The 24,276-nt window shown below is 37.8% G+C and overlaps 1 protein-coding gene across 1 annotated transcript in view; it reads right to left on the bottom strand.

Moving 5' to 3' along the window:
• Nucleotides 1–13,277, bottom strand: part of LOC307122958 (complement C3-like) — a 61,698-nt gene extending 48,421 nt beyond the window's left edge. The window contains exons 1-7 of the mRNA XM_079811303.1: nt 13,102–13,277; nt 8,845–9,040; nt 8,572–8,740; nt 8,330–8,400; nt 8,128–8,216; nt 7,852–7,934; nt 7,674–7,761 (exon numbers count right to left, since the gene is read on the bottom strand). Coding sequence (XP_079667429.1) covers nt 7,674–7,761; nt 7,852–7,934; nt 8,128–8,216; nt 8,330–8,400; nt 8,572–8,740; nt 8,845–9,040; nt 13,102–13,172 — 767 coding nt within the window. The 5' untranslated portion in view covers nt 13,173–13,277. The remainder of the gene's footprint in view (nt 1–7,673; nt 7,762–7,851; nt 7,935–8,127; nt 8,217–8,329; nt 8,401–8,571; nt 8,741–8,844; nt 9,041–13,101) is intronic.
• Between the last annotated feature and the right edge of the window lie 10,999 nt (nt 13,278–24,276).

Raw genomic sequence — 24,276 nt, 5'->3', positions numbered from 1 at the left:
TAATCTGCGCCATATGATGACGTCAGTAATCCGCACCATGCAGAAGTTCCGATTGTACTGTTGAAAGTGAGTGTATATATATATATATATATATATATTTTTTTTTTTAATCGAATATTCTTCATATCATTAACGTTGCTTTTATTTTAAAAGAATGGAATTTGTTTTAATGGGATTCGGTTTGATGTATTGCTTCCTTTTAAGAGTATAAGAACAAGCAGCTTTCGCGACCAATGAGAAACCATCCGGCACGCCCAGTACTCCAAGCTGCAGTTACCCATACTTGGTTTTAGACGTGTTCTGCACGTCCGATATAGACGTTCATGGAACCTCAAGGTTAAAAACTAGTTCAAATGTGCTCATTGTGGACATATTTTCCATTTGTAATTGCAAAGCAACTCACAGACAGTGTGTGTTTGTCCAGAAATCATGGAAATAAAAGAAACTTAGCTCACACCTTTAGACACTTTAGACAACTTAGCATCTGTAATTCACACATCTTTGGATCGTGAGAGAATCGTGGGATTCAATCCAGGATCTTCTTGCTGTGAGGAGACAGTGTTTCCCACTGAGACACTGGTGCTGCCCTTAATCACAGACATAAGACACACTTTGACTATTTCTGTCAGACGTCTACAGAAGCTCTTACTGAGAATTAACAGAGCTTTAGATGTTGATATTTATATTTAATTTGAAGTCACCATTGTGGTGGGAAGCGTTTGCTTTAGTTGGGCTCTTGGTCCCTGTACTTGAGTTAGCTTTTCTTTAGCTGCTGTAACTGTGTGTGTGAAACACAATAGTTATGGCTGAGAAAGCAAAGATAAAGTGACTTCAGGTGCTGTCAGCTCCTTGTTGATGAATAAATCATTAGAAAGCAAACAGCTAATGTTGTTTTTAAGTTTTGTGTGCTTGTTTGGAGCAATAGTCATTTGTTTAAAGCCACTATAACTTTGTGAATTGACTGTATTGGTACCAGTAACATTAAAATGATAATTTATCCTGAAGGATGATAATCCAGTATATGCAAACAATGTTTTGAGCAAATATTTCACACAGTCACACACAGAGATCAAGATTTTGCCTATGCTTCACAACAACGGTGACAATCAAGTTTGAGTTTTGTACTATGAAGCTTTTTTTTGTTATGATTGTCACCGTTGTTGGGAATCATATGCAAAATCTTGATGTCTGTGTGTGACTATGTGAACTATTTTCTCAAAACAATGTGCACATTCGGTTTTATCATCTTTCAGGATAAGTGTTTTTTTACTATTAATCCCGAAACAGTGGATTCACAAGGTTATAGAGGCTATAAACAAATGATTTTTTCACAAACAAGATCTCAAAACTCAAAAGCACAACATCAGATTCTAGACTTCTGGGGCCCGTTTCAGAAAGGAGGTTAAGTGAAAACTCTGAGTATGTTAACCCTGAAATAAGGGAAACTCTGGGTTTTCTGTTTCAGAATGTGAGGTATGTCAAACCTGAGAAAGCAGGGTAAGTCAAGCCCGTCTCTGAAAGAGAGGTAACTTATACTCAGAGTCAGTTACCAGGGTAACTTACTCTGTGAACCTAACCTGGTCAGGAGCAGGTTTTCTTTGGTAAACCCAGAGTTTCTTTCGGTCTCCTCCCCTTTTTTAAAGCACCAGCTGTGTTTAAATAGTTTATTCATTCATTCATTCATGAGAAAAGCTTTCTTTGCAGTGCAGGTACATTCATTCATTGCTCATATTTTCATCATGAGGACACTGTCAAACTGACAAAAATGGCATGTCCTTTTATACAGGAAGGATCCTGACGTATCCTGATAATTAGAATTTCCTTTTGGTTGGACGCATTGATGACACTCATATTCCCATAATCACACTTTCTGAAAACGGATTACTGTATGGAATGGAAGGATGCTGCCAGATGGTAGTACAAGATATATGCCATAACCACCACCACAGCTGTTAAATACATTTATTTACAATTTTTATTTCCTACAAATAATTTATTCTTTTTCCTATTGGATGTTAATGTTCTTCCTCCATCTCCTCTTCATCTGTCAGTGGTGCTGGTGTTTGGCTGGCCTGAGTAGAAGTCAATAATGTCATTACCCTGATTAATAAATGTAACAAGTAGGATCAGAGAACATTTCATTATGTGAAAAGAGCATAGACCCTTTTCACATTTCTGGGTTTCTCAGAGCGGAAGTCGTCATTGGGTTAACTTTTATATTGGTGAATGAAAGAATACATTAAATATATATTTTTTGTGTCCCCATTTGCTCAAATAGCAAAAGAAAAACTCCACAATAGTGATTTAACAACTTTCAAAAAGAGGGAAAAAATAGAGTGAGTTTGAAAACGGAAGTGGAAAGAGAGAAAGATGTTAATTTTCACCATCACTCCCATAGACACTGTATTAGAAACACTCTCACAGCAGCGGTAACTTGTTTTTTGTAATTTGATGCAAAAGTAATATAATACAAAGTATTAGTGTTATAAATGTACATACATTTTAAAAAAAATATATATACAAAAAACGTTGCAGGATTTACGATATTGATGACCATTAAAACACATCATCACTGTGAAAAGGGTCTATGTGGGAAAAGCTGCTGCACATTGGACACTGAATTATATTTATTTAATATGTCAAATGTTTGTAAAGTCATTAAACCTACACCCATGAACATTTTATGCTTAAAGCTTTACCTGATTGAATTATGTTTTTATTTTTCATTTTTAGCTGCTACCACATTCTTTTTTTGCCTTTTGGATACCATGAAAATTAAACTTAATTAAAATAATTAAGAATTAAACTTACATATTGACCCGGAAGTATGCAAACATCTTTTTGTTGGGTGCTGTTGCCATGGTGAATCGTAATTTCGTAGCTCCATTGATCATGGCTTTTCATAGTTGGAGTGCATGTGCTTAACTCAGAGTCAGTCTACTCAGAGTTGATTGAACTACCTCAATTCAGCTGTTCTGAAACCCAAAACTCAGAGTTTCCCATCTCAGAGTAAGTCAACTCAGAGTTCAGGTTTAAACTCAGAGTTGGTTGAACCTCCTTATTGAAACGGGCCCCTGATGATTTAGTCATCAACAAGGAGCTGACAACACCTGAAGTCACTTTATCTTTGCTTTCTCAGCCATAACTAGTGATGTGTCCTTCATTTTGAACGAATCTTTAATATGATTCGGGACTACCGAGTTGTCTCAGAGAATGAGACAACTATGTGCTATAGGCCTATAGGCTATGTTACAAAGGTGTAGGTTTCAAACTTTAGGTGACTAAAAAAATCACTAAAATAACACTAACCAACAGTGAATGACTCAAAAATATGCATGAATCCAAAATAAATAACAGATTTTTATTAATTAATAACACAAGGACAACAAAATTATATAACAACTCAATAGAGAAAAAATAAATACAGTTGATTCAAAATTAGTAATAGTCTAATTGAATTTGTGATGTTAGACTTGAATAGTCAATATATTTCCCATATTTGTATATGTCTGATATTAAGTGAGAATTATATATATAAAAAATAAAATAAAAAAATAACTACGTGCTTGTTAGTAAAAAGGTTGTGAACTAGTGTTCAATACGGTGACAAGTCACGTGGCAAAATAACGAATGACTCAAACGTCAAACCCGAAAGACTCGTAAGAACTAATCTTTTCTGTTTCCGCTGCTGACAGCATAGACTCTATGGGACTGACAGGAAGAACGAAAGACTCGAAACCCGAAAGACTCGAAAGAACTAATCTTTTCTGTTTCCGCTTCTGACAGCATAGACTCTATGGGACTGACAGGAAGAACGAAAGACTCGAAACCCGAAAGACTCGAAAGAACTAATCTTTTCTGTTTCCGTTACTGACAGCATAGACTCTATGGGACTGACAGGAAGAACGAAAGACTCAAACCCGAACTCGAGACTCGAAAGATGAACTAATCATTCTGTTCCCGGACCGGTGTCACATGGCCCACTCCCAGCCCCAGATCAAAGTCAGACACACAGACGAGAGACAACTAACGTCTCGAGGAGTTCGAAGACACGAGAGGCGGAGAACAAACGTGATTAATATGAAGTTGCAAAAGAAAGAATGTCTTGGATCAGGAGGTGAGGTGAACTAACAGAGTTAGACTGCAATAGCCTGACCCAACAACCAATCAATTAATTAAACGTTTCAGTGTCTTATCATTTGGCTTTGGTTGCAGTACCCTATAGTTTATTTTTATTTAGTTATACAAATGTAATCAACATTTTCATAAGTACTAGATGTGTTGGGCTATTTAACATGTCATTTTAATTATATTTTGCTGAAATTAACGAAATGACTCGAAATGACTCGAAAAAAGATTCGTTCATTTTGCTGAACGAGACTCAAAGATCCGAGTCAGTAAAATGATCCGAACTTCCCACTACTAGCCATAACTATCGTGTTTCACACACACACAGTTATAACATCCAAAGAAAAGCTAACTTAAGTACAGGGACCAAGAGCCCAACTAAAGCAAACGCTTCCCACCACAATAGTGACTTCAAATGAAACATAAATATCAACATCTAAACCTCTGTTAATTCTCAGTAAGAGCTTCTGTAGACGTCTGACATAAATAGTCAAAGTGTGTCTTATGCTGCGTTCACACCAAACGCGAATAGAGCGTCTGGCGCGAGTGATTTCAATGTTAAGTCAATGGAAAGGCGCGTTGACGCGCGTCTGGAGGTCTCGCGGCGCGGAAGGCGCGTTTCGCGCGGCGCGAAGGACGCGAATCCGCCTCATTCGCGCGTCCAGTTCGCTTGAATGGCGCGAATTGGACGCAAATTGAGCGTCTTGCGCGATGCGCGTTACACGCGAATGGTGCTTTTGTGCATTCACGCGTTTGAAGCGAATTCGCGTCTGACGCCCGAGTTGAAAATTTTGAACTTTGGCGTCAATTCGCGCTGCGTTAACCAATCAGGAGCCTGCTCGCTGCTGTCACGTGGTAAAGTGACGTGTATGAGAAACCCTGCATAAATTAAAAATAGTACTATTGTGTCACAAAATGTAGTTTTAAGACTTTTTCAGGTGGGAATGTAGTTGTTTAGAGCTCAAATCTGTGGTTTATTTATAAAGAGAGTGCCTATTTAAAAAAATAATCTTGTGTTTTTGGAGTTGTGAGATCCAGGCGATCACCGGGCAATCACTGCTCATAACCCCAGCGAAGGCAGCCTTTCCTCGGCCAGTCCTTCTGGCGTCTGCCACTGGCTCTGATGTCCTGTAGTGGTTCGTCTTGAGTAGATCTAACGGGCGATCTTTGGTGTCATGAATCTATAATTTGTTGTCTGCCAAATCGTTTTGACTGAGGGCAAAGAGAAGTTTCATAACTTTATATTTTAAGGATATTTAAACATACATTCAGTGAAGATAATGTAGGAGTTGCCTGGACCACATTTGTGTGGCTATTAATGCTTAATATATATGTTTAATGAAAATGTAAAGAGGCAGAGTGGTGTTTTATGACATATTTCTCCTGCAGTGCCTTGAACGCGCGTCAATTTCGCTTCCAGCGCTCGATTTCTACGCGCGTCCAATTCTCTGCTGACGCGCGAATGCATGCAAAATGTCCACGCGTGAAACTAGACGCGGTAGACGCGATTTTGACGCTCAATTCGCGTTTGGTGTGAACGCAGCATCATGTCTGTGATTAAGGGCAGCACCAGTGTCTCAGTGGGAAACACTATCTCCTCACAGCAAGAAGATCCTGGATTGAATCCCACGATTCTCTCACGATCCAAAGATGTGTGAATTACAGATGCTAAGTTGTCTAAAGTGTCTAAAGGTGTGAGCTAAGTTTCTTTTATTTTCCTGATTTCTGGACAAACACACACTGTCTGTGAGTTGCTTTGCAATTACAAATGGAAAATATGTCCACAATGAGCACATTTGAACTAGTTTTTAACCTTGAGGTTCCATGAACGTCTATATCGGACGTGCAGAACACGTCAAAAACAGACGTCATAAAAACTTTCATTCTGGCTCCTCAGTGGACGTCTTTTCAACGTACGCCTCTAGGGGCAAAGACATTGAAAAGACGTCTTTTGGACATAACTTTGCTCAGTGGGAAAGTTGTCTGGGATATGGCTGTTTATGTTTTAGCAGCTAGGGGGTGCCTGCGGGCCGTACACTCCGGTTTAGATCAAGCGCTCGTTATGAATTTATCAAAGAGGATAGATGCATTGGAAAGCTGAGATTCTAAGCTTTAAAATTACACCCATCATTATTTTATAATATATATAATATATTATAATATACACAATATTGTAATAATATATGTACTTTATCAGCAGTTTCTCAGCATTAGATTGTCCAAATGTAATAATAATTTATATTTTCTAAAAATATTAAAAGTGTTTTAACAAATTATACATATTTTTTGACTCTCCTTGCTATAGTTTGAGTAATGAGTCTTCAAATTTGTGTATTTCACTCAGAAAACAACAGTTTTGTAAATGTCAAGGACTGAAAAAAGGCTACCTTTGTTCTAAATGCTGTAACTTTTGATTACTTTATGATATCCCCACAATTTGATCCAGATTGAGACCACATATAGGGGAACATCACCAAAAAATAATTTTTGTGCTGACCTATTTCCTTCCTGAGTTATTGAATGTTAAATATTAAATATTTGTAAAATTATTTAAAAAATTGCCTTTTATCAGCAGTTTCTCAGCAATATATTGTCCAAATATAATACGATTTATATTTTCTAAAAATATAAAATGTTTGCTAACAAATTATATCTACCATTTGACTCTCCTTGTTTTGGAGTTATGAGTCTTTAAAGCTGTATGTGTCACTCAGACAAAAAAACTCTAAAAATACCTTCAGGGTGTAAGGGATTAATCCTCCTCTGCTCATACATTTCACCCCTTTTATGAATTTTTTATTTTTTTATTATTTCTTATTCCAAGCAAAATTCAACACCTATCTGACGTTGGAGCTTGACATCAAACAAACGTTGGGTTTAGACTAGGGCTGGGCTGATAAACGATATATCAAATCACAATAAAATTAATGTCGATAAAGATGATAAGCTCTGGACATTTTTACTCGATTTAGATTACTCTAACACCCAATCACACAGCAGAAATAAACCCGACAACAGCCAGTCAGAGCCAGTCAATGTGCAGCTTTTGCAACTTGCACATTAAAAGTACACGCTCTACACTCTCAGAAAAAAAGGTACAGTGAAGGTACAATTTTGTTGTTGTTGAGGACAAAACTGGCTGTTAGAGTCCAGGTCAAACCCATCTGGCTCCACATGGCTGTGCTGGCTGGGTGGCCAGAGCAGGAGGAACTGCTCAATGTATGGATCTGACAAGAGACTGTCACAGGTGGAAAGTCCAGTTTCAGAAAATAAAAAGTCCTGCTCTGTATTTTTTTACCGAACACCTGGTTTTGCTGATAGCACAGTTTTTCAGCCAGGAGGTAGAATTAATTAGTGAAATCAGCTGACTGGGTTCATGAGTGGAATAAACATATGGCAGGACTTTTTCTTTCTGACCCCTGGACTTTACACCTCTGCTCATAGCACATTATTTAGTAGTTTACATACAAATCTATTTTAATCAGTGTGTTCACACACTATAGATTAATTTTCATTACAGTGAAGCAGAACATATGTTGTCTTACTTGGCTTCAATGTCGACTGTCAGACTCTGATCACCCACATAGAAGAATGATCGACTGGGTTTTAAATTCACTTCAAATGTTGGAAGCACTAAAACCAAACCAGACAAAAGACACACAAAAAATGATTTTAGTTATCATCACATTTACACAACATACATTGTGTTGACACACATCTCACCATATTCTTTGACCTCAAAGTCAGCAGTAAACTTCTTCTGAGGAGTGTTTGCAAACCGAGTGACCACCTTCCACATCCCAGTACTGAAACAAAACACTTAAATTATAAATAAGCATTACAACAACAGATCGAGTGAATCTAATAACACACATCACATCTATGAGTATCAGCTGCGTTGTGTTTAGTTAAATTCAAGACTTATTATCCTGAGGTAGACGTCATTAATCATTTAATAAAGTTCACAGGTTGAGCAGATTCAGTCAGTGTTTCACACACCTGGCAACCTCAGGAATGGGGTAGTATCCAGACCTCAGCCCTCTGTCTGTAAACATCATCTCTGATGAAACTGTGATGCCTTGTGGATTCTTAAGAAACACAGAAATCAGCAACGACACTGTGTTTAAGAGATCAGCGCAATGAGCATGCAATTGAACGGGTGTGTGTGTGTGTGTGTGTGTGTGTGTGTGTGTGTGTGTACCATGATCTCCACCGTGACTCCAGTCTGACGGGGTTTCATGTTGGGCACCAGAGAGAAAATCCTGTAATAAACTGCAAAAGAGAGCAAAGCAAAAACTGAAATATGTTCTGATTGTTTGGTTTCCTCAGATTCAAACACTGATAAAAGCAGCGGTCAGTTTAATAATAAACAGGATTTTGTCATGCTGATGTAACATCTTTAACATTCACTGTTATATTTCATGTTTTAGCATTGTATCGTACCTGTGCTAGCAGGCGTGTAGATGGGCTTGTCTGTCTGTATAAATATATATCCAGACTGGAATGAGACCATGACCACTTTCTCCAGGGTTTCGGATGGAAATTGAGCTTGTAGATACACAAACTGCTTCTCCAGAGGATCACCAGAGAAGTAGTTGTGATCATCAGGGATCTAAAGTAGAACATCATAAACTCACTGTTTGTAGATAATCAGCCTGAATTATGTCTGAAAATAAACTAATGAGAATCACAGCACTGTAATCATGGAGCTCTCACCTTTATATCTGTAAGGATCTGGTAATTGTTGTCTGCAGTCAGTCTCACTGTTTTGGTCAGTATCCGGGTGTCTTTCTTTGGGAAGATATTTACTGAGATCTGTACATCAAAATCTGCTCCAGAGTAATCCTGAGCCTCCACCAACACATTCTCTGGGGAACCCACTCTCAGCAAATTAGGAGCTGACAGAACAAACCTGAGGAGATCAAATCAAATCTTAAAAACAGATCTATTAGTAAGTGAACACTGTGTGTGTGTGTGTGTGTGTGTGTGTGTGTGTGTGTGTGTGTGTGTGTGTGTGTGTGTGTGTGTGTGTGTGTGTGTGTGTGTGTGTGTGTGTGTGTGTGTGTGTGTGTGTGTGTGTGTGTGTGTGTGTGTGTGTGTGTGTGTTCTGTCTGTCTCTGTTTCTTCCTGTGAGCCTTCTCTAGTGGGTGAAAGGAGGAGATAGGTGCACCCACTAAAACCTAGTAGTTATGTGTTATATATTTCCCTACTCTTATGAATTATTATAGTATATACTTTTGTATGCCTGGAATGTATGTTGTATTTGTATGTTGGAATAAACAGTTGTAGTTCTTGGCTGTGTCCGAAATCGCCCCCTATACCCTTAAAAATGTGAGGGAACAGCCATTTTTAGTGGGGTCTGAAACCATAGTGGACATTTTGAGGGCACTCATTCAATCCCACAATTCACCGCAATGACGAGTGTGCAGCCGATGTAGTACGAGCAATAGCTTGTTTGATGCACCAGCACTTCGTAGACCGATCGGCTTATGACATCAAAGTACCGCAAGAGCGTTTCAAGAGCAAACAACTCCTTATGCTTTTGAATCGCTCACCATAGACCGTGCTCTCAACGCTCTGTGAGAATCACGAGCTGAATGAATTGCTGCTATCCGATTCGCCCTGTGTACCCTCAATCCCCATTATTACTCCACTAGTCAACTTAAAGGGATAGTTCACCCAAAAACAAAGCAGAGAGAGCAACCATTGACTACCATAGTATGTTTTTCCCTACTATAGTAGTCAATGGTTGCTCTCTCTGCTTTGTTACAAACATTCTTCAAAATATCTTCTTTTGTGTTCAGCAGAACAAAGAAACTCATACAGGTTTAGAACAAATTGAGGGGGAGTAAATGAAGACAGAATTTTCATTTTTGGGTGAACTATCCCCAGACTATCCACACTCTAAAAAGAGATGTGTTAAAAATGACACATGTTGTGTTAGTTTTAACACATGTAGTGAGTGTGCTCAGGGACAACACATGTTGTGTCAAATTTAACACGATAAATGTGTAAGTCATTTTAACACACTAATTGTGTCAGGTAATCACATACTCAGATGTAATTTTAAAAATAAAGTGAAACTAAATTATTAAGCATTTAATCAATAGTCGAGTACAGAACGCATGTGCACACAAAGTACAATGTTTCAAACTCTATGACTCTATAAACTCAATTATTCACACTTCAACACCACATCGATGCCGCTTTTGAGAAAAGATCATGAAGAGATAACAGTTGACAGAGTTTGTGCTTTGAATTAAATTAAAATGTAGCAACTGATAAAACATTCTATATAAATAACTTTTATTTACTCAGGCCTGTTTGTTTGAGAACATAAACACTGCATACAATGCACAATGATGGTGTGTGTCGGTGCTTTATAATATGATGTGTTGAGAACAACACAACCAGATGTGTTAAAAATCTACACATGTTGTGTCAGTTTTAACACATGTAGTGTGTGTGTTCAGGGACAACACATTTTGTGTAGATTTTAACACATGTAGTGTGTGTGCTCAGGGACAACACAAGTTGTGTAGATTTTAACACATATTGTGTGTGTGTGTTCTCAGGGACAACACATGTTGTGTAGATTTTAACACATGTAGTGTGTGTGCTCAGGGACAACACATGTTGTGTAGATGTTAACACATGTAGTGTGTGTGCTCAGGGACAACACATGTTGTGTAGATGTTAACACATGTAGTGTGTGTGCTCAGGGACAACACATATTGCGTAAAATTTAACACAAAACCTGTGTCGTTTTCTTTAACACATCTCTGTGTTACCTGTAACTCAACTAATGTGTTATTCCTCTTACACAGAAGTGTGTTGAAACCTTTTACACAATAATGTGTTATAGTTACACAACGTGTGTCAGATGTGTGTTACATGTTACTTCGTGTTTGGATGAACACTGACACGTATTGTTAACTTGTGTTTAGTCCAGTGACGTTTAATAAAGTGTGTTTGACTGTTTATTGTATTACCTGGATGTTTTAGACATCATGAATCTACACACACCAGCTCTTATTGAGATGAACAGAGGTTTAGATGTTGATGGTTCATTGAATGTTTCATCTGAAGTCACCAGAATCGTGATCAGTGGCTCCTTTATTTGAGCTCTTGACCCTTTACATGTCTTTTAATTCTCCTCTTTCTGCTGTAACTGCATTTTAATCAAATATGTTTGTTATGGCATGAAAGAAAATACGATCAGAAGTTTCTTGATCAAGTCATAATCTCAAGATCTGATCCAGTTTATGATTAAATGGATGGTATACACTTACTTTATGTATGTGCTGTTAGCTATAAAAGTTTTGTGAAGTTAGTCCATGATGTCCAGCAGTGCAGAATGAATTCTTAAAAAATTACAAATTCAATGTTTTCAGAAAGTTTAGAGCTGCAGCAAATACTCGTCAAACACACACATCAAGAATCAGATCATGAATCGCAACAATGGTGACAAACGCTTCATCCTGCAGTGCATGCTGGGAGTCATGGATGAGTTTTGTACTATGGTGACTCCCAGAATGCATTGCGGGATGAAGCTTTTGGTTTGTCACCATTATTGAGATTCATGAGCTGATTCTTGATATGTGTGTGTGCCTGTGTGACACCATAGACTAGAACATCCTATGTGCACTGTGTATCTAAAAACAAATGTGCAGATAAAGACAACAATATTATAAAATAATTATTAACTGCGCAAAATATTTTTTGCAGTAAAGTTTCAGATATCAAACACTTGCCTGAGCTCAGCAAATGTATACGATGAAAACATTATCTTCTGATCATCGTTTTCTCATGGTTAGTTCTGCTGCTTCAAATGTGCATAATAAACACACAGTCACAGAAAACAGAGAAAAACTGATGTGAAAGAGTCAAGGGTCAAGAGCTCAAATAAAGGAGCCACTAATCACGATTCTGGAGACTTCAGATGAAACATTCACTGAATCATCAACACAAATCCTGTTCATCTCAATAAGAGCTTCTGTCTGACAGAAATAAAGTCAGTCTGGTCAGTGATAACAAGTGAAAAGCGGAGAAAACATTTGAAAAAGACATTGAAAAAGACATTGAAAAAGAGGCATGATGTGATTGGCTGCCAAAACACCCACTGCTGTTCATCCAGAGTAACATTTAACACACATTGTGTGTTATATATACACAACATGTGTCAAAATACCATCAACACACTCAGTGTGTTGTTTTTTAACACATCTCTTTTTAGAGTGTATAAAGGAGTGACTGAAAACGAGTGAGCGAATTCTGACACTGAAGGCGCCGGAGGGGATGCCATTTTGTTTGAGCTTTGCTTGTTTGTTAAAATAAAAGGAATTAAAAAAATTCTTAGAGTGTGGTTGATTGCTTTGTGTCGCATGTGCGTATACCAGCACAAGTATTCCCGACAGATTATTTTCTCAGAGAACAGCTACTGCATCACCATGTCGTGCTTTTATGAAATATTATCTTCCATTGTTCTTCAAATTATAGAACTGAGAGAATAACGAAATGAAGAACTTTTCATACACAGGGTTGCCAACTTTTAATTGCAGGTGGGAGTGAGATTTTTTTTGGGGGGTGGAGGGGGTAGGGGGTGATGTCGATTTCGATCTTGATCTTGATTCAGTATGAATCCATATGTATAGCCTACTGCACATATAAGGAAAAATAAGTTTGCCGTTGCACCATTTTAAACGTTTCTTGGGTTAAATTATATGTGACCCCGTCTGTGAAACCCCGGCTAAAGTCGCATAATCTAATGATGAGATATAGAGCGTCAAAGTAGTCATAGCCATAAAAATGACCAAAACAGGTTATTTGTGTTTATTGCTGTAAATGATAGATTATACCAGGACTGAGTTTGGAGACCCCTGCTGTAACAGAACAAACCTGAGGAGATCAATTCAAATCTTAAAAACAGATCTATTAGTAAGTCTATGAACAAACGGTGTGTTTAATACTCACAGCGGGTCACACAGTGTGAGGAGGGGTGAGGAGAGAAGAACAACGGTCAGACACAGCAGCTTCACGTCCATCCTGTCTGTCTGACTGTGTGTGTCTTTCTGTAAGTGTCTGTGAACCTGCAGCAGATCAGATTTATACCCGCCCCGAGACCCTCAGAGTCCAAACTGCTCTCTGTCTCTCTCTGTGTTTGCATTTGTCTTTGAAATCATTAACACACGTTTTAGAAATAAACTGCACTTCAGTTCACCAGTGTACACTACAAGTCAAGCCACATTTATTTACATATAAAGCTTTTATACAATACATATTGTTTGAAAGCAGTTTCACAGTCATAGAGAGGAAAATAAAATCAATAATGCAATGATACTTCATCAAATTCTGCTATATAGGAGCTCTAGGGCAAGTACACAGCAAAATCCCCAGTGTTAAATTAACACTCCTCAGTGTACATATGTGTCCACACTACAGGGTGTTAAAAGTAACACTTAAGAAGTGTTAAAGTTAATAAGATAATTAAGTGATTAATTAAGTGATGATTGACCATTAGTGATGAGAAACACAAGAACTACAATTGACTTCAGCCACAGTTTTAGATGAAATCAACTGAATATAAAAGAAGACATTAAATCTCTGAAGATCTCAGCAGAGGAGGATTAAACAATTCCACAAACAGCATTACCAGCTTCACACATTATTAACCAGACTGACTTTATTTCTGTCAGACGTCTACAGAAGCTCTTATTGAGAATTACTTTTTTGTTTATTTTGTGTTGAAACTTTTTTAATGTCACCATCATGGTGATCAGTGTTTTCTTTAGTTGGGAAGTTTGATGACATTTTAATGTTAGTGTTTCTCTGACTGCTGTATCTGAGTTTGCAATGGCAAGAAAAGCAAGAGTAAACACAATCAGATGCTGTTGACTGCTCAGTGATAAGAATATGATCATTGTATAGTGATTTAAAACACTGATTAACTTTGTTTTTACTGTGATTCCAGGAAAGATCAAGATCGGTTTTAATCAATAAAGCTGAATACGTTTTAAAGCAGATTGTACACTAATCACTTCTGTCTCCTGCGAGAATAACTCACACACAAACATAAAGAATCAGCCTATGAATCTCAACAATGGTGACATGCTTCATGCCGCAATGCATTCTGGGAGCCATGGATGAGTTTTGCATGATGCACCCAGAATGCATTGTGGCATGAAGCATGTCACCATTGTTGAGATTCATAGGCTGATTCTTGATGTCTGTGTGTGAGTAAATCTCGCAGGAGTTGGAAGTGCTTATTGTGTGATGTGTTATTAAACCGGAAAACAAGACTTATGTACATGTTTTAAACATTGATCAGTTTCTCTGATGAAAATGCTGCTGGATCTCCTGCTGTAGAGTCACAATGCTACTATAATCAATGACTCTCAGGAGATCAGCAAATAAGGCACCATATGATGATAACAACTGTATCATCAACAACAAGCCAACATCATCTGTCATCAACTTGTCATCATCAATTTTCTCTTGCTGTTCTCACCGTAACAAACAGTTACAGCAGCCAGAGAGAAAAAATGTTTACAAGTCAAGGGTCAAGAGCCCAACTAAAGCAACACTGATCACCATAATGGTGGCGTCAAACAAAACTATTATTTTCAATAAATCATCAACATCTAAACCTCAATAAGAGCTTCTGTAGACGTCTGACAGAAATAAAGTCAGTCTGGTTAATAATGTATGAAGCTGGTAATGCTGTTTGTGGAGTTGTTTAATTCTCCTCTGCTGAGATCTTCAGATATTTAATGTCTTCTTTTATCTTCAGTTGATTCATCTAAAGCTGTGGCTGTAGTTGTAGTTCTTGTGTTTCTCATCACTAATGGTCAATCATCACTTAATTAATCACTTAATTATCTCATTAACTTTAACACTTCTTAAGTGTTACTTTTAACACCCTGTAGTGTGGACACATATGTACACTGAGGAGTGTTAATTTAACACTGGGGATTTTGCTGTGTAGTGCCATTATTCGAACAGTATATTTCTTTTGTATTTGTATATTAATCAAATCTTTGATTTTGAGATTTGTTTATTGTCGATGTCTGAAACAGAGCTGTTGTCAGTAAAATTTAGTGCAGTTTTGTGTATCATAAAGATTTGATTTGATTTGAAGAGTTAACAGCAGTCAAATTCCGATTTCCCGTAAATGATCTTTAAAAACTGGTTGTGTAATTCAACCTTTGATAAATTGGCAGCCGCTCTGTTGATCTTTGAGAGGTCGAGAGATTTACTGAACAGTTTACAGTGGCTTCTCCATGACTGACCCAGCAGGCAATGTGAAGTCAGAAAGACGTACCGTATCAGCGCTTCGTCCACACGGATCCGCCATTTTGGGAGCATGAATCCGATATTTTTTGAAACCGGGTCCCAGAGTGGATAAATCTGAAAACGACACCCTTGCATTTTCGTGTGTACAGCCAATCCGTATATTTTGCGAAAGGGTGATGTCATCACACCACGTCCCGCATGGGAAAGACTAGAAAGGAATACAGCTATGGGCATTGGGCATGCGCACATCAATATTGCGTCATTTAATTCCTGTATTTGCATTATTGTAAGGGTAGGTTTAGGGTTGGGGTAGGTGTAGGTGTTAATAAAACACAATCTGGTAAGTCGCACATTTATTTATTGTTATTTTATCGTGAGATTTCGCCTCATCTCCTCCCATTGCTGTACCCCTTCTAGTAGTGATGTTACGTTCGTGAACGAATCGTTCTTTTTGAACGAATCTACGCGAACATGTAGAGCTCGGCTTGTGTAGTTAGGCATAAATGCAGCAAAGAAAGACATTTACACTTTACCATTTTAATGAAAACAGTCCCAGCCAGCACAGTCATGTGGGGCCCATATGGGCGTCACCTGGGCTGTCTAACTGGGGCCCAGCCAGTTTTGTCCTCAGTTTCCATGTAGGCCCCACATGGGCTAGCCCAGATGAACTGAACACTGCTCAGTGTGCACACTACAGGCTGTTAAATGTAACTGAATCAGTGTTGGAGTTAATGAGATAATTAAGTGATTAATAGAGTAAAGACTGAATATTACTGAAGACTCCTGATGATAACAAGCAGAATCACTGAAGGACAGAGAAACACAACAGACTTCAGACACAACTTCACAAAAGCATTATCAGCTTCCCTTTTTACCTATTAGATTGACTTTCTGTCATCTTAGTTTTTATGGATAATTCCCACTGAGCAAAGGTGTACGTTGAAAAGACGTCCACTGAGGAGCCAGAATGAAAGTTTTTATGACGTCTGTTTTTGACGTGTTCTGCACGTCCGATATAGACGTTCATGGAACCTCAAGGTTAAAAACTAGTTCAAATTGTGGACATATTTTCCATTTGTAATTGCAAAGCAACTCACAGACAGTGTGTGTTTGTCCAGAAATCATGAAAATAAAAGAAACTTAGCTCAAACCTTTAGACACTTTAGACAATTTAGCATCTGTAATTCACACATCTTTGGATCGTGAGAGAATCGTGGGATTCAATCCAGGATCTTCTTGCTGTGAGGAGACAGTGTTTCCCACTGAGACACTGGAGCTGCCCTTAATCACAGACATAAGACACACTTTGACTATTTCTGTCAGACGTCTACAGAAGCTCTTACTGAGAATTAACAGAGGTTTAGATGTTGATATTTATGTTTCATTTGAAGTCACCATTGTGGTGAGAAGTGTTTGCTTTAGTTGGGCTCTTGGTCCCCGTAGTTGTGTTAGCTTTTCTTTGGCAGCTGTAACTGTGTGTGTGAAACCAATAGTTATGACTGAGAAAGCAAAAATAAAGTGACTTCAGGTGTTGTCAGCTCCTTGTTGATGACTAAATCATCAGAAGTCTAGAATGTTGTGCTTTTGAGGTTATGTTCTTGTCTGGCAAATAATAATTTGTTTATATACTATAACCTTGTGAATCCACTGATCGGGACTAATAGCAATAAAATAATCACTTATCCTGAAAGGTGATAAAACAGCATGTGCACATTGTTTTGAGGAAATATTTCACATAATCACACGCAGACATCAAGATTTTGCATATGATTCACAACAACGGTGACAATCATAACAAAAAAAACTTCATGCTGCAATGCATGATGGGTAGCTTCAAAGTACAAAACTCATGCTTGATTGTCACCGTTGTTGTGAATCATATGCAAAATCTTGATGTCTGTGTGTGACTATGAGAAATATTTTCACAAAACAATGTGCACCTGCTGTTTTATCATCTTTCAGGATAAGTGATTTGTTTATTGCTATTGGTGTCAATACAGCACATTCAAGGTTATAGTATATAAACAAATTACTATTTGCTGAACAAGAACCTAAAACTCAAAAGCACAACATCAGATTCTAGACTTCTGATAATTTAATCATCAACAAGGAGCTGACAACACCTGAAGTCACTTTATCTTTGCTTTCTCAGCCATAAATATTGTGTTTCACACACACAGTTATAACATCCAAAGAAAAGCTCACTCAAGTACAGGGACCAAGAGCCCAACTAAAGCAAACGCTTCCCACCACAATGGTGACTTCAAATTAACCATAAACATCAACATCTAAAGCTCTGTTAATTCTCAGTAAGAGCTTCTGTAGACGTCTGACAGAAATAGTCAAAGTGTGTCTTATGTCTGTGATTAAGGGCAGCACCAGTGTCTCAGTGGGAAACACTGTCTCCTCACAGCAAGAAGATCCTGGATTGAATCCCACGATTCTCTCACGATCCAAAGATGTGTGAATTACAGATGCTAAGTTGTCTAAAGTGTCTAAAGGTGTGAGCTAAGTTTCTTTTATTTTCATGATTTCTGGACAAACACACACTGTCTGTGAGTTTGTGAAGTTGTGTCTGAAGTCTGTTGTGTCTCTCTGTCCTTCAGTGATTCTGCTTGTTATCATCAGGAGTCTTCAGTAATATTCACTCATTACTCTATTAATCACTTCATTATCTCATTAACTCCAACACTGATTCAGTTACATTTAACAGCCTGTAGTGTGCACACTGAGCAGTGTTCAGTTCATCTGGGCTAGCCCATGTGGGGCCTACATGGAAACTGAGGACAAAACTGGCTGGGCCCCAGTTAGACAGCCCAGGTGAGGCCCATATGGGCCCCACATGACTGTGCTGGCTGGGGTGTAATAATGCAGGCTGATGGTTAAATGATTAGCCTACTTAATGACTAATGTGTTTGTATTATTTATTTTCATTGTTGTTGTTGTTTTATAAAATTAATAAAAATTACTTCATTACGTTTGAGTCATGTCATGCAATTTTCCAAAAACTGTAAAACAAATAAAAAATGCGATATTATTGGAGGTAACGAACACGTCCCTTACTGACCGAGTTGCTTTTTGGAGTCTGAAGGAGAGAGATCTCGTTCGTGAACGAATCGAACGAACTGGTACATCTGGTTCATGAACGAATTGAACCACCAACGATACTGAACGAACACGCCCATCACTGAACGAGAGAGAGAGAGATCTCGTTCGTGAACGAATTGAACGAACTGCTACATCTCGTTCGTGAACGAACTGGTGGTACATCTCGTTCGTGGAAATGGATGTCGGTCATTTAGCACGTGAATCAGTCTCGTTCAACAATAAGCAGAGAGGAGATGGCTGCAAAGCGCAGTTTTAGGCTACGCTTGTTTATAACTCCACGTTCGTTTACCATAATCCCAGATATATGAATGTGTAAATGTCTGACCAAACAATTAAATGTTAATCATGCAAGAAAACATTGTGCTTTGGTCATCTGAACCACTTATTTAGACTTATTTTATTTAATGAGTAGATTATGCACACATTTTAATAAAGCCAAATAATGTTTTTTGTAAGTAAATACATTCGTTGACTTAAGAAATAACGCATAAGACACTCTTCTTGCCACCTGCTGGGATATTTATGTAATATAAAAAAATGGTCACTGGGCGAATCAGTAAACGAATCTGAATGAATAATTTTGATGAACGAACTTAAAATGAACGAATCTCTTGAAAGAATCGAAATTTCCACCACCCATTTGTAGTGTATTTCTGTGGCAGAATTACAGCGCCACATACTGGCCTGGCATGTATAGGCTACTAGTTTTGAGTCGGTTTCAGCGCTCTCGTTTGTACACAGATATTTCTTGAAAGGAGGGAAAAAAAATATCGGATTGGGAAATCTCTGGCTTCGTGTGGACGGGGCCTAAACAGCCTGTAGTGTGCACACTTCATTTTTATTTAATCTGGGCCAGAGGTGGAAAGTCCACCCACTGAGCAAAGTTATCTCCAAAAGACGTCTTTTCAATGTCTTTGCCCCTAGAGGCGTACGTTGAAAAGACGTCCACTGAGGAGCCAGAATGAAAGTTTTTATGACGTCTGTTTTTGACGTGTTCTGCACGTCCGATATAGACGTTCATGGAACCTCAAGGTTAAAAACTAGTTCAAATGTGCTCATTGTGGACATATTTTCCATTTGTAATTGCAAAGCAACTCACAGACAGTGTGTGTTTGTCCAGAAATCATGAAAATAAAATTAACAGAGCTTTAGATGTTGATGTTTATGGTTAATTTGAAGTCACCATTGTGGTGGGAAGCGTTTGCTTTAGTTGGGCTCTTGGTCCCCGTAAATGTGTTAGTCTTTTTTTGGCTGCTGTAACTGTGTGTGTGAAACACAGTAGTTGTTGCTGAGAAAGCAAAGATAAAGTGACATCAGGTGTTGTCAGCTCCTTGTTGATGACTAAATCAAGCAAACAGCTAATGTTGTTTTTAGGTTTTGTGTGCTTGTTTGGAACAATAGTCATTTGTTTAAAGCGACTATAAACTTGTGAATCTACTGTATTGGCACCAATGGCATTAAAATGAGCATTTATCCTGAAGAATGATAAAAAAGTATGTGGAAACATTTTGAGCAAATAATTCACATAGTCACACACAGACATCAAGATTTTGCATATGACTCACAACAACGGTGACAATCAAGTTTGAGTTTTGTACTATGAAGCTACCCATCATGCATTGCAGCATGAAGCTTTTTTGTTTTGATTGTCACCGTTGTTGTGAATCATATGCAAAATCTTGATTTCTGTGTGTGACTATGTGAAATATTTTCTCAAAACAATGTACACATGCTTTTTTATCATCTTTCATGATAAATGATCATTTTTAATGCTATTGGCGCCGATACAGTGGATTCACAAGGTTATAGTATATAAAGAAATTATTATTTGCCAAACAAGAACATAAAACTTAAAAGCACAACATCAGATTCTAGACTTCTGATGATTTAGTCATCAACAAGAAACTGACAACACCTGATGTCACTTTATCTTTGCTTTCTCAGACACAACTATTGTGTTTCTCACAAACAGTTACAGCAGCCAGAGAAAAGCTAACTTACGTACGGGGACCAAGAGCCCAACTAAAGCAAACGCTTCCCACCACAATGGTGACTTCAAATTAAGGCAAGGCAAGACAAGGCAAGTTTATTTGTATAGCACATTTCATACACAGTGGCAATTCAAAGTGCTTTACATAGAAATGAAATAAAAATATTACAGTTATAATAGGAATTAAAAGAAATAAAAAATAAAGAAAATATTGAAAGATAAAAATAAAGAGTATAATTAAAAATAAAAATAAAAACAGGGTTACATTTAAGCATATAAATTAAAATGCAAGCAGTTCGGACAAAGCACGTACAGTGGCACAGTGCTCATTCAGTAAATGCACAGCTAAACAGATGTGTTTTGAGTCTGGATTTGAAAGTGGCTACTGTTGTACACAGCAAAATCCCCAGTGTTAAATTAACACTACTCAGTGTACATATGTGTCCACACTACAGGGTGTTAAAAGTAACACTTAAGAAGTGTTAAAGTTAATGAGATAATTAAGTGATTAATTAAGTCATGATTGACCATTAGTGATGAGAAACACAAGAACTACAATTGACTACAGCCACAGTTTTAGATGAAATCAACTGAAGATAAAAGAAGACATTAAATCTCTGAAGATCTCAGCAGAGGAGGATTAAACAACTCCACAAACAGCATTACCAGCTTCACACATTACTAACCAGACTGACTTTATTTCTGTCAGACGTCTACAGAAGCCCTTATTGAGAATTACTTTTTTGTTTATTTTGTGTTGAAACTTTTTTAATGTCACCATCATGGTGATCAGTGTTTTCTTTAGTTGGGCAGTTTGATGACATTTTAATGTTAGTGTTTCTCTGGCTGCTGTAACTGAGTTTACTATGGCAAGAAAAGCAAGAGTAAACACAATCAGATGCTGTCGGCTGCTCGATGATAAGAATATGATCATTATATAGTGATTTAAATCACTGATTAACTTTGTTTTTACTGTGATTCCAGGAAAGATCCAGATCGGTTTTAATCAATAAACCTGAATAGGTTTAAAAGCAAATTGTACACTAATCACTTCTAACTCCTGCAAGATTAACTCACACACAGACATAAAGAATCAACAATGGTGACATGCTTTATGCCGCAATGCATTCTGGGAGCCATGGATGAGTTTTGCATGATGCACCCAGAATGCATTGCGGCATGAAGCATGTCACCATTGTTGCGATTCATTGGCTGATTCTTGATGTCTGTGTGTGAGATAATCTCGCAGGAGTTAGAAGTGCTTATTGTGTGATGTGTTATTAAACCGGAAAACAAGACTTATGTACATGTTTTAAACATTGATCAGTTTATCTGATGAAAACGCTGCTGGATCTCCTGCTGTAGAATCACAAGGCTACTATAATCAATGACTCTCAGGAGATCAGCAAATAAGGCACCATATGATGATAACAACTGTATCACCAACAACAAGACAACATCATCTGTCACCAACTTGTCATCATCAATTTTCTCTTGCTGTTTTCACTGTAACAAACAGTTACAGCAACCAAAGAGAAAAAATGCTGACAAGTCAAGGGTGAAGACCCCAACTAAAGCAACACTGATCACCATAATGGTGGCGTCAAACAAAACTCTTATTTTCAATAAATCATCAACATCTAAACCTCAATGAGAGCTTCTGTAGACGTCTGACAGAAATAAAGTCAGTCTGGTTAGTAATGTGTGAAGCTGGTAATGCTGTTTGTGGAGTTGTTTAATCCTCCTCTGCTGAGATCTTCAGAGATTTAATGTCTTCTTTTATCTTCAGTTGATTTCATCTAAAGCTGTGGCTGAAGTCAGTTGTAGTTCTTGTGTTTCTCATCACTAATGGTCAATCATAACTTAATTAATCACATAATTATCTCATTAACTTTAACACTTCTTAAGTGTTACTTTTAACACCCTGTAGTGTGGACACATATGTACACTGAGGAGTGTTAATTTAACACTGGGGATTTTGCTGTGTAGCACATCTGATCTGTTCAGGAAGCATAATAGCTAAAAGTAGACTCTCCTTTCTTTTGAGTGAACCCTTGGTATTTCTAATTGACTTGATCCTGATGATCTGAGTGATCTGTTGGGTTTGTATTTAATCAGCATATCTGCAATGTATTGAGGTCCTAGGTCATTGAGTGATTTATATACAAGTAATAGCACTTTAAAATCTATCCTAAATGTTACTGGAAGCCAGTGTAAAGACCTGAGGACTGGTGTGATATGGTCATATTTTCTGGTTCGGCTCAGGATCCTGGCAGCAGCGTTCTGTATGAGCTGCAGCTTTCTAATGGTCTTTTTGGGAAGGCCGGTGAGGAGACCATTACAATAGTCCACCCTACTGGTAATAAAAGCATGAACGAGTTTCTCTAAGTCTTGTCTGGAAACAAAGCATCTAATTCTTGATATATTTTTGAGATGATAGTAAGCTGTTTTAGTTATTGCTTTGACATGACTATTGAAACTCAGGTCTGACTCCAAAATCACACCAAGATTCCTGACTTGATTTTTTGATTTCAGGCCTTTAGCCTCAAGATATGCATTCACCTTGAGAATTTCATCTTTGTTTCCAAATGTAGTAATTTCAGTTTTGTCTTTGTTTAACTGAAGAAAGTTTTGGCACATCCAACTGTTAACTTCATCAATGCATTTACATAGAGAGTCAATGGGGCTGTAGTCATTAGGTGATAGGGCTAAGTAGATCTGGGTGTCGTCAGCATAGCTGTGGTAAGCCATTTTGTTATTTTTCATTATTTGGCTCAGTGGCAGCATATACAGATTGAATAGGAGTGGTGCAAGAATTGACCCTTGTGGGACTCCGCATGTCATGGATGTCCACTCAGACTTATGGTCACCTATACTCACATAATAACCTCTCCCTTCTAAGTATGACCTGAACCATTTGAGGACCATTCCAGAAAGCCCAACCCAATGTTCCAGCCTGTCAAGAAGTATGTTGTGGTCAACAGTGTCGAATGCAGCACTGAGGTCCAGTAGTACCAAAATTGATGTTTTGCCTGTATCTGTATTGAGGCGAATATCATTTATTATCTTAATGAGGGCCGTCTCTGTGCTGTGATGTGGTCGGAAACCAGATTGAAAATTGTCAAAGTATCCGTTTGAGCTTAAGAATTTGTTCAGCTGACTGAAAACAACTTTTTCAATGATCTTGCCTATGAAGGGGAGATTTGAGATTGGTCTGCACAGCAAAATCCCCAGTGTTAAATTAACACTCCTCAGTGTACATATGTGTCCACACTACAGGGTGTTAAAAGTAACACTTGAGAAGTGTTAAAGTTAATGAGATAATTAAGTGATTAATTAAGTCATGATTGACCATTAGTGATGAGAAACACAAGAACTACAACTGACTTCAGCCACAGCTTTAGATGAAATCAACTGAAGATAAAAGAAGACATTAAATCTCTGAAGATCTCAGCAGAGGAGGATTAAACAACTCCACAAACAGCATTACCAGCTTCACACATTACTAACCAGACTGACTTTATTTCTGTCAGGCGTCTACAGAAGCTCTTATTGAGAATTACTTTTTTGTTTATTTTGTGTTGAAACTTTTTTAATGTCACCATCATGGTGATTAGTGTTTTCTTTAGTTGGGGAGTTTGATGACATTTTAATGTTAGTGTTTCTCTGGCTGCTGTATCTGAGTTTGCAATGGCAAGAAAAGTAAGAGTAAACACAATCAGATGCTGTTGACTGCTTAGTGATAAGAATATGATCAT

The sequence above is a fragment of the Gobio gobio genome, assembly GCF_949357685.1.
Source record: "Gobio gobio genome assembly, chromosome: 3".
NCBI lineage: Eukaryota > Metazoa > Chordata > Actinopteri > Cypriniformes > Gobionidae > Gobio > Gobio gobio.
This window is presented reverse-complemented; position numbering and strand designations above follow the sequence as displayed.